Source organism: Seriola aureovittata, chromosome 10 (genome assembly GCF_021018895.1).
Source record: "Seriola aureovittata isolate HTS-2021-v1 ecotype China chromosome 10, ASM2101889v1, whole genome shotgun sequence".
In the NCBI taxonomy this organism is placed as follows: domain Eukaryota; kingdom Metazoa; phylum Chordata; class Actinopteri; order Carangiformes; family Carangidae; genus Seriola; species Seriola aureovittata.
The window spans coordinates 1,198,047-1,209,620 of record NC_079373.1 but is presented as its reverse complement, the minus strand read 5'-3'; the positions used below and the strand labels follow the sequence as shown (position 1 = coordinate 1,209,620).

The window sequence follows — 11,574 nt, the reverse complement described above, 5'->3', positions numbered from 1 at the left end:
GTCCCTATATCAATGTGATGTTGCCATATGTCACCAATAAGGGGATATATTATTATCACATCGTCTGGATATATGAAGATACAAGTTATACAACAAAACATACAACATATATGAAATACCCATAGTATAATTTGTACATATATTGAAAATATGTACAGTACATGATGAATTTTTATACAACACAGCATATATTCTGGATATATATATATATATATATGCTGTGTTGTATAAAAATAAAATTCATACATGTACAAATTTGTATATGCCAGACATATATGTCAATATATGAAATTGCTCCAATTTTAAACAGGTTTGATAAATCATTTTTAGATTTATGTACATTAATTTCCCCTAAGGGATAAATAAAGTATCTATCTATCTATCTATCTATCTATCTATCTATCTATCTATCTATCTATCTATCTATCTATCTATCTATCTATCTATCTATCTATCTATCTATCTATCTATCTATCTATCTATCTATCTATCTATACATACATTTGCATATGGGAGGTGTCTCATGTAACCCAACTGTTATCACCTGACCGCTCATATTGACTGTGCATGGGGAGTTTTGTTCACTATACATAAAATACTGTTTGCATGTATTTTCCTCACTCGCAGTGTGTTGAGCTCCCAGGGCCACCGTACTGACAACATTAAACAAGAGAACCAAAATAAAAGCAGAGAGTACAAACATATGACACAACTCAATCAACTTTTTAATAATTATTAACAAGTATAGGTATGGATTTACACTCTGTTCATAACTTTGTTTTTGTTTGCTTTATGTAGTTTTTTTTTACATATTCTGTGCGTGCAAGGCAAAGATAAACATGACAGTAGAAAATAAACTCTACCTCAGGGTGAGACGGAGGCTCAGGTCGCTGACAGCAGAGGGAGCTGAACTGAGGTCTGTTCTCACAAAACACACACCACTCTTCACCACCACCCTGAGAGTTTGAGAGACTGAATACACTCATGTTGTTATCTCACACAATATCTGATCATATATTGGTCTCTTATCTGGTCCTCCTGTGATATGATGGATATAGTGATAACATATATGTGTTTGTGTAATGGAAGGACTGAACCTGAATTCATGTTAACAAGGCAATAGCAATAAAAAGTGGATGGAGTTCCCACGAGGATGACATGAAATGGGAAATGGATTCGAAATAATAAAATAACCAGAACATGAAGCTAATTTCTTGAATCATAAATGTTTTTACACGTCTGTGGTAGAAGCAGCATTTGTAAGCTATCCATATAAATAAGCACCAACCGCGTGTAATAAATAATATTCATCTCTCTGCCTCGGAAAGAAAACACACGCAACAGCTGTTTTCCACAGGAGGCTGCTCTCAGACCTCCTGCACCCTCCCACTTCCTGATCTCAACAATGTCACAGACCCCTCCCTCCTCTCCCTCCAGGTGTGTCTTTTCTCCTCAGGTAAGTCAGTGTGTGTGTGTGTGTGTGTGTGTGTGTGTGTGTGTGTGTGTGTGTGTGTGTTATTCAGACAGAGGGGGCTCAGTTCTTTGGTCTGCTGGCTCTGCTTCTGTCATGTGCTGTTGAGAGGCTGCCTGTCTCCTCTCCTGTGTGCTGATTCTTAGAGCCACTGTGCCGGGGCTCTTCTTCTTATGGGACAGAGGACTTACTTGGGGGTTGTCTTGGGACTCTGATGCAGCTGGGGTTGTGCTGGGGGTCTTGTCTTGGGGTGGGGGGCACACTAGCAGTTTTTCTAGAGTTGGGGCCAATTCTGGGGCTGTGCTGGGGCTCCTCTTCTGAGATGTGGGGGTTACAGGAGGCTGGGTTAGTGCTGGAGGCCTCTCTAGAACTTTGTTGAGGGCTGCAGCTGGACTGAAGAGTCGGGGGGCTGATGCTGCTTGTTGAGCCTGAGCTTTACAGGGGGGGCACCCTAAGCCTGGGGCTTCTTCTTCTCCTGGAGGGGGGTGCTTTGACTCCTTCATCTCTTCAGCTGCCTGTCTCCCTGTGTCACAGGCTGGGTGGATGAAGGACATGCGGAGAGATGGATGCCAAAGAAAAGAAAAAACAAAGTAACAAAGAGTAAGAAAGATTGAAAGGAGGCTGTGAACATGACTGATGAAGACCTCGTCTCACCTTCCTGAGCTCTTTGTGCTTCCTCCCCACTAGATGGATCTTCAGTGCAGGTGGGCAGGTCTCCTCTGTTGCCCCTGAAACGGATGGGCGACCTCTGTAACACTGCCTTCAGCTCTGAGAGGGGTGGAGACAGACACAGAGGTAATCTTACAACAGGAGCAGGTGTGACAGTACAGAACCTTTTCTGTTTGGTTTCAGCTGTTTTCACCTTTTATTCCTCTGGCCTCTCCAACAGGCTGCAGTATAAATGTGAGGATTTGTTGTTTAACACCATAGGAAAGCTACAGAGGAGGATTAGGGCCACATGGGAAAAAAAAACTTTTTTTTTTTAGAACTCTGAATTCTGAGATAAACTATTATGTATACTACTATTCTAAAAAAAAGTTCTTCATCTTCTGTAGAAAGCAGATAAAATAAAAAACTTTATATTTATTTTTCAGATGTTCCTCTGATATTTGCAGTTTTCTCTTGTCATTTACTGAATCACTGGATCTAGGTGATGTAAAAATATTCATCTTCTCTACAAAAATGAGGGAAACCATCACTCTTTGGCTGACCTGTTCACATATGAAACTACATGTAGATGCTGCTTCACTTAAGGTTGGGAGTCACTGTTTAGTGTGTGTGCTCCAACAGCATCGTGTATCTCAGGTTTGCCCAGCTGTGATGCAGCAACACTGCCTCTTCCTGCTCCTGAGGGATGTCATGATGACATCATTAACCTTTCACAGACCTGTGGTTTAACTGACTCACTCTTGCGTTGTTTTCATATCCCTCACTGTTTATATACTTTATTGTTAGCAGTATGAAGTTATTTAATATCAAAGCCTCACCCTGCGTCATGGCCAGAGCGTCCTCATGGACCGACACGGCTCTGCGCTGTGGGAGGGGCTTCATGTGTTGGCGTGGCTTTGGAAGACTCTCTGTATGCCAATGCACACACACGCAAACACACACGCACACACACACACACACACACACACACACACACACACACATGCACACACAGGGCTTTAAATCAATTTAAATTTTAACATTTTAAATGTACCAACTTGAATTTTAAATTTAAACACAAAGGTGTGACTTTTTAAATCTACTAAGTCACTTTCAGTATTTATAAATGTATCTACTGAACAAACTGACAGACAGTGAACAAGAGAGACAGACAGAAGAAAGCAACCCTGAAATTCTATATTTTTCAGCTCATATTATAACATTATTACAAATAATAAAATGTAAATGCACATTTAAATCTGTTGTTTTTACAGTGTCGTCTCCTCCTTAGTGGCTTCACAGTCTTTCACACCTGCTCAGCTCAGAGACTCGTAACTCTCACCCGGTGCCCATGTGACTCACAAGTGACTTTGATGAATGCCATGTTACATGTGGGTGATAATGCCCCAGATATGTTAAATTAGTTACTCAGCTGCCTCACTCAACCCCTCCCCCTCCCATCCCCATATATAACCACATCATACTGGCCCACACCTGATTTCACATAAAAGCTCAAAATCTTTGAATAATCTACCAGCCAAACCTAATCTGGATGAATTATTTGATCAGAATGAGATGAGTCAGACGCACCGTCCGTCACTGATTGTGCTTTCTCAGAGCGATCCTGTGCACTGGGACCTCTCCGTGGAGATGGGACTGGAGGAAGCAGCTCTTTCCTGGGGGATGGAGCTGAAGCTGCACCCTGAGGACCCTCCTGGCTTCCATTCTAGGGATGAAGATCAGAAGGTGCTGCTATGTCATGAACAGTGTTGGGAAAGTTACTTTTGAAATGTAATAGGTTCAAGATTCAAGGCTCAAGGTAATCTTTATTATCCCCAAGGGGCAATTTGTTGCACAGCCAGCTATAACTATATACAACAAATACAGTAATCACACACACCAAGCACACTCCAACAAGATCCCTGATGACCATGTTTAAAATGTAATAAGCACTGCAATCGTTTTACTTATTTGATCAAAGTAATGTAAGTTATTACATTTGATTACTTTTTAAAAAAAAAAAATTTAAGTATATTTTTGGGGCTTTTTATGCCTTTATGACAGCAGAGTAGAGAGAGACAGGAAATGGGGAGGCAGAGAGGGGGAATGACATGCAGTGAAGGGCGTCCAATGCGGGATTCGAGCTGGGGCCGACTGCAGCGAGGACTGTGGCCTCTACACATGGGGCGCCTGCTCAACGCACTGCGCCACTCGACGCCCCCATTTGACTACTTTTTGATGACTTTTCAGTACCATTCATTGAGTCTGTTGGTGCCCTGTAGAAACCTCACAACCTAATGAGCTCTCCAGTTCATATTTAATGAAAACACACTGCTAAATTAAGTTACTGACTGTTATTAGATCTATTAGAGTCATTAGATTTGCTGCGGTTGAACTGCATTGAGTTGCATGTGAGAGGTGTTTCGTGCCCTCATTGATATAAATGTGGCGGGAAAATATTAGAATCAACACTGAAGTAATCAATTGGCAGCTGAGTATGTGTCATTATACTCGATCATCTCATGACAAAACGTTTGAGGGAACATTTGAGTATTTATCGTTTCTCCCACAACTGGAAATGACCCTGAAACAGCAGCTACAGCAGCAGTGTTACTGCATGATCCTGCTGCACACATATCAAAGGTCACCAAGGACGTTTGATTACAGTCATTAATCTATGTTGCTATTAAAAGAGAGGTGGTCCAGTTCTATATGTGTTGCCTTTATATTAAACCTCCATATTTTCCTCTTTTCCTGTGTTTTATTTGAAGTGTTGATCCATAAGAAGATATATTTGTGGTTTTAAAAAACATGTCAGTGTAGTTTCACATCTCCTCTCCCAGGCTTCTCTCTGGAGCTCTAGTAACAACAGGTCAGTCTGACTGTTTTCTGCATGATCCAATAAAAATATAGCAGATTTCAGGTAAACACTCAGAAAAAACAAATCCTGCAAGGCTGGATGGTGGGTCCAGGTGGGCGGGACTTGGTGACTGCTTTGTTGTGACATCACTAAGTTCCAGAAGTCCTGATGGCTGGTTTTAAAGCTCAGTTTCTGAATACAGGCTGTGTGCATTTCTCTGTGGACTGAGGCTTTGATACTTTCACAGTATTAATATAGAAGCTAGAGCTGATCTATAATCACACTACACATGGACACAGACCTTTATACTGTATGGAGCTTTAACACACACACACACACAGTGAGGAAGGTGGAGGCAGAGACATCTGTCCATAAATACAGCACTATAAAAAAATCTTCTCCTGAGCCACAGACGCGTTCCCTTTAATTGTTCAACTAAATATCATCTATCTATCTATCTATCTATCTATCTATCTATCTATCTATCTATCTATCTATCTATCTATCTATCTATCTATCTATCTATCTATCTATCTATCTATCTATCTATCTATCTATCTATCTATCTATCTATCTATATAATCCTTCTTTCTTTCTTTCTTTCTATCTTCATCTGGCGGTATCTTATGTTTACAGTTACACAGTAGAAGGTTCTACCTGATTTTTTTCACATTACATTCTTGATTCATGCTCTTTGAAATGTTCTTCTCCGTCACATTCTTCTTTGAGAACAAACTGTAGAGGTGAATATTAAAGGTGATAGCGTTGCCTGTGGGTGTAAAGCCTGTCGTCCCGGCAGCTGTGTTACCTGTGCTAGACCCTCTCCTGACCGGCCATCGTGTGTGTGTGCTCTGAGCTGGACTCTCTCTGCTGAGCTGCTGGAAGGAGGAGCAGAGGATGGACGTGCTCCTCCCCCTGCAGGGGCAGCCGGGGTGGGGAGGGGAGGCTTGGCTGCGATGGCAGGTTTGGGTGGCAGGGGGCCAATGGGGCGCTCTGGGAGGGCAGGCTTTGGTTGGAGGGGAGGGTCTGGTCGGATGGGGTCCAGCGCTCTGATAGGATGCCTTGGGTCTGCTGAAAAGAGACAGTAAATGACCAGTAGACACTGTGAGTGATGCAGGACGGACAGATGTTCAGACAGATGTAGACTAAGAGACCTTCCTGTGAGGCTACACACAGACAGACTGCTGCATCACACAGCTGATGATGTCATTCTGTCTTTCCTGCATCACACTTTCACTGTTTCCACAACAACGATGTGTTGTAAATTACAATCACTTAAAAAAAACATGAAAACCTAGAATTCTGAAGTGATGTGGTTTATTTATTATAACACTGTATGTGAAACACGTTAACAAGCATCCTTCATGTTCTCCTGTCATTCAACCTTTTTTGGAAACCACAAAGGTTGATACAGATGAATTAACGCTAATAGAATTTCAATAGATTTCCCTCCTAAACCTCTCAGTATTTATGATACTGTCCACGGATCACATGAGACCGTTGTTATTATTTGTATTTAGAAATGTGGTGGATAACGTTGATACCTGATGAAGTGGACATGGTTCTGGGCTTCATGTAAGTGGGAGGTGGTTCAGGTTTGTCCAGGATAGCACCTGAGGGACAGAAACAGTGGTTCAGCTTTCATCCAAGCTGCACATGTACTGAATACAATATGAAGAGTGTGACACGGTTGGAAGTGGAAGGTCTCTGAGCAAATGTTGGTGATGATGACCCCAGACTAGAAGGGACAAAACTGAAGGAATTTTATCTTCCATCATTGTAACAGTATCTTGTTTGATCACACGATACAAGGCTGTGTCAAAGTCCAGTTAGACCAGTTGGACCATGGAATAACTTGCACTTATATCTGCAGTTTTATTTTTGCAGTGAACTTATTCAAATTTAGATTCAGCCAGTCACTTTCAGAGTTGCTCACATTACTCTGACCGGACACAACATGTGTGCCTCTTCATCACCACACGTCACCTTGATTTTGGGAGAGCATGCAACACACATGTATTTGTGAATGGCTCATTTCATTTGTAAGATGCAAAACACACGTTAATTACTGGGTTGTGGAGAGGGATATAAAATGATGGAAATCTCATATACAAAAACACACACACACACACTTACCTTCAGAGTTGGCCTTTCTCAGCTCCTCATCTTTATTCTACAACAAACACATTGGACAGTGTTAAACTAGCACAATACTGGTAACAGCACAAAAAGCTCTACACTACCTGATGAAGCAGTCACAGGCAGAACTGTTGTATCGTGTTGCTGTAGCACTCATGTAAAGACTGATCTAGTATCTAGTATCTACTTACAAGTCTGAAGCAATTACCACATTACATCTCTTGACTCAGAAAACACACACACTGATCTTCTGAACTCATCTGTGAGGGATGTTTACAGAAAACAGCAGTAGTTATTCTACATTATTACTATATTGTTACATGAGTACTCAGTAGTTATGGGTCAGACCGCACCCTTCTTCAAACTCAGCCTTCATTTTGAGCTCATCTACACATGCGTAAAGTTTCCTGACTGTATCTTTCACAGCTGTGACGATATCGTGGGGACAATCTGTCCACAGACATAAACACCTGCCAAAGTCCTCAGAACCTCCTCTGTGATAGTTCCTGCCACAGTCGGTGTCTCCAGGACCGCACTTTGCCAAGATGACACACACACACAGACTCACGAGGTGAAAACGACACCAGCCCAGCTGCCTCAGCTGGAAACCAAGTTATCATTCAACCAAACCGATCACTGAACATGACATCGATCAAATGTCTTTGGTATGACACATATCAATTTCACCCACAACATACAGTGTGCTGAAGGGTCAGTCTCAGGTCAGTGTGCAGCACCATAACATAATGTGTGTACATTACATTGCTACCCCTGATGTTAAATGTACACCACCTGAAATCACTGTGAACTGGTCTAACACCCTCATAACATGTCAGTTTTACACATCAACACTAGGAAACACATCACATCACATCACATCACATCACATCCACATCACATCACATCACATCACATCACATCACATCCACATCACATCACATCACATCACATCACATCACATCACATCCCATCCTTAAAAATCATTTAATTGTCTTGGTGACGCTTAAGTTCATAACACACCAATGCTGAAAGGCGTGCATCAAAACAGCTGCCCTTAATTTTTTTCCATGTACAACCCTCACACAGGGATCACGCAGGGATCTCCTCAACACTTCACACCACCGCTCGATTTCCATCCTTGCTGCCCCTGAAAATACACGTTTCCCAGGGAAACACTGTTTTGTACCCCATAGCTTCTGTAGCAGCTCCACCTCCCTCTCCTCACCTCTTGCTGTTGCTGTTGTGTGTGCACAACAGATGAGGAGAGACAACTTATGATAGTCAAGAAATATAAAGAGCCATGACCCAAGGTTGTGTTATTACAAAGACAATGGTTAAAGAGATTTCACCTGACGAGCCATAGCTCTGGAGATTGGCTCTTCAGGTGAGAAATCAAGCTCCATATGGGGGTGACGTTGGGCATGTTTGATTCTTGGTGCTGGTGCGATCGTCACACAACAATCACACAACAATCACACAACAATCACACAACAATCACACAACATAGCTGGCTCGAGAAAAGCTATTTTGTGCAATAATGTGCCATGAGATTTCTCCGGTTTGTGTCCCGGTGCGTATATAAACTGTGATAATAGAGAACAGGGTGATTCCCCACCAGAGTAATCAACCTCTCCTCCATGCTGATATTGAACCCCAGGCTGGACCTGCAGAAACGTGATCTGATTGGCTGGTGCCTGCGCTGCCTCTTGAACCCCACCGGTCGAGGCAGACGGCCGCCCACCCTGAGTCTGGTTCTGTCGGAGGTTTTTCTCTCCACTGTCGCCCCATGCTGCTCATGGTGGAACTGTTGGTTTCTCTCTATTATACTGTAAGGTCTTGACTTCACCCTGTAAAGTGGCTTGACATAATGTTTGTTTTGATTTGGCGCTATACAAATAAAATGTAATTTAATTGGATTTAAAGGTTGAACTTTTCTCAACTTCTACTGCAACGCAAAGCAAAGGAACCACAATGCAATTTGGCAACGCGTGACATCACCCCATTCAAAGTAAAGAAGACGCCTCCAGCGCTTACACGTGAGCAGAGGGTGACGCCACAGAGCTGCACCACCAGTGTTTGGGATTTTTGACTCTGCTTCCATGTTATAAGATGATTTCAGGTGATGAAAATAAACACAAGCAACTTTTTGAATGATCTGTATGTAAGAAAAAAAGCAAACTTGTCTAATAGCAAACCAACACAGCCTACAACCCACACTCATCCTACCTGGCTCGTCTTGGTGTCAGCAGGGGGAGTTTTGGCCACGCCCATTCTGTGTAGCATCACCTGAAGCCTCTGTTCAAAGCTGGATGTGCTCTCAGACGCATGTTTCTGGAAGACAGTACATTACACACACACACACACACACACACACTCTTAGTGCTCCTGGTGTAGCTATGTTAATACTATATACTGTGTTATGTAATAATACTGTGAATTTCATTAGCAGAAAAGAGAAACACTATAATTTGGTCAGCATAATATCATCAGTGTAAACATATCACCACCATATCAACCCTTTGTCTCCATCCAGCAGCAGAGGTTCGAGACACCCACATTCATTTACAGATAAGTTCCTAAGCCTGTCAGTTTGTATATGGTCCTGATGAGGAGCCTGTTCAAACCTCAGTCTAGACTTCAAGGACAGAATCTGTGCTTTTCATATTGTAGCCCTTATACTACTGATAAATTGTGCTAATAACACTAACAACATTAATATGAAAAATTCCATACCTATATTTCTGAGTGTCTCTTGATTCAGACCAGTCATGTGACTACAGTAAGACTAGAGTAACACTGATTCATTAATAACTATTGAATAAACTAAGAAGAAAAGAAATGAGTCAATCTCCATATAAACATCTCCATAAAAATGTTCTTCATTGTAATCATGTATCCAAACACACCAGTGACCAGTTCAAACCCCAAACAATGACACTTTTCATATTCAGTCAAATGGCAAATGGTGGGAAGTTTACTCTCTCAGCTTTTCTCATTGCAGTCAATAGACGCCACGGCTCTTACTCTATACATCTGTTGAGGACTGTCCACAGTGGGCCTGTGTTTATGTATATGTCTGGCAGTGAGGTTAAGGAGACCATCTTTAGTTGCCTCAAACTTCCTCTGTGTTCATTTTAAATGTCAGTGTAGCTGAACACATAGCCCAGCTCTTGACATTCACACACTCAGAGTCATCACCTGAACCCCTTCAATAGAACATATAACTCCTGTCCTCCAGCTGCACTGGCTTCCTGTTAAACACTGTATTCTCACGTTTAAGTCACAACCAAACCAACTGTACCTGCCTGTACTCTTAGATCTTCCTCTTCCATCAATCTCTCTGTACCGCTGTACAAGACATCTGTAATATTGTCTCTCTGACCCTGGATTTGTCAGCTTGACAAAGCAGCATTTTATTCAGAGGGACTCATTTATGATAGACTGACATATTGAACTGCAATCGCATGAACATACAGGGCTGTCCTCAGTCACTGATTAATTCCATGGCTTCTACTTTGCTTCTAATGATTTGTTATTGCTTAATTTAAACTCAACACTTCCTGCATGTGTTCCAGTGAAGGACTAATACAAAACCGAGGGATTATGCCCTTTGAGCTGATAGATGGCTTTGTGTGTAAACACCTGGGCAGGGATTTATCAATGAGTGATTCTGAATGAAAAACTAGAATCACCTCCTCGTGGTTGTCTGCCTCCTCCACTCCACAGCTTCGGATTGAATCCCTGTTTATTCAGAGTCATATAAAATATGAACCATTTGAGTGAAATTTTGTGATAATTGCTGAGTGAAGTCTTGAGTTAGGGCTAAAAAGTGTTTTCTGAGGTCTAATCAGTTCATCCTCATGTCCCGGTGAACATTTTTACAAGATTTGAAGGAATTCTTTCAAGGCGTTACTGAGATATTGTGTCCATGAGAATGGGACAGACAGACAACCTGAAAACAACATGTCTGCAGCTCTGACTGTCGCCTGCGTGGAGCCACGAAGCCAAGTTGAAGTGATTGTAAACAATTTGTGAATCTGAACAGTATTTCTACTGAAACTAAAATTTAAATTCATAACATAACTCTGTTGTAGCTTCTGATTGAATTGGTGTTGTGGATATGGACATTATGCTAAAGTTACTATGTGAGCCAGATAATGTTCATTCCAGCCTTCCTCAGTGTTTACCTGGCTCTTATTAGTGACCGGCAGTAATTTGCTTGTGTTGACATTATTTGAATCCTAACTTTGATTGAAAATTTATGGTATGTGGATTATAATGTCTCACATTATGTAATCAGTCATGTCATTTGAACCCTCTGCTGCTCTGAGTTAACAGGGCCAGCACACCTTCAGATGTGCTGTTAGTCATTTTGGCTCTCAACCTCTGCTCAGGTCGATGGCGGGCAAAACTCTGCTGGAGATCTTAACTAGTTAGACAGATGTGAGTCCCCCCC

At 41.9% G+C, this 11,574-nt stretch overlaps 1 protein-coding gene across 2 annotated transcripts in view; it reads right to left on the bottom strand.

Moving 5' to 3' along the window:
• Window positions 1–1,264: 1,264 nt before the first annotated feature.
• carmil2 (capping protein regulator and myosin 1 linker 2) overlaps window positions 1,265–11,574 on the bottom strand; it is a 61,098-nt gene continuing 50,788 nt past the window's right edge. Inside the window, exons 34-41 of one of the 2 annotated variants that reach the window (XM_056387941.1) lie at window positions 9,345–9,449; window positions 7,116–7,152; window positions 6,524–6,592; window positions 5,788–6,047; window positions 3,710–3,845; window positions 2,959–3,048; window positions 2,126–2,239; window positions 1,265–2,006 (exon numbers count right to left, since the gene is read on the bottom strand). In XM_056387941.1, coding sequence (XP_056243916.1) covers window positions 1,516–2,006; window positions 2,126–2,239; window positions 2,959–3,048; window positions 3,710–3,845; window positions 5,788–6,047; window positions 6,524–6,592; window positions 7,116–7,152; window positions 9,345–9,449 — 1,302 coding nt within the window. In that variant the 3' untranslated portion in view covers window positions 1,265–1,515. Of the gene's footprint in view, window positions 2,007–2,125; window positions 2,240–2,958; window positions 3,049–3,709; window positions 3,846–5,787; window positions 6,051–6,523; window positions 6,593–7,115; window positions 7,153–9,344; window positions 9,450–11,574 lie in introns of both variants that reach the window. The other variant, XM_056387940.1, reaches the window with a different exon arrangement.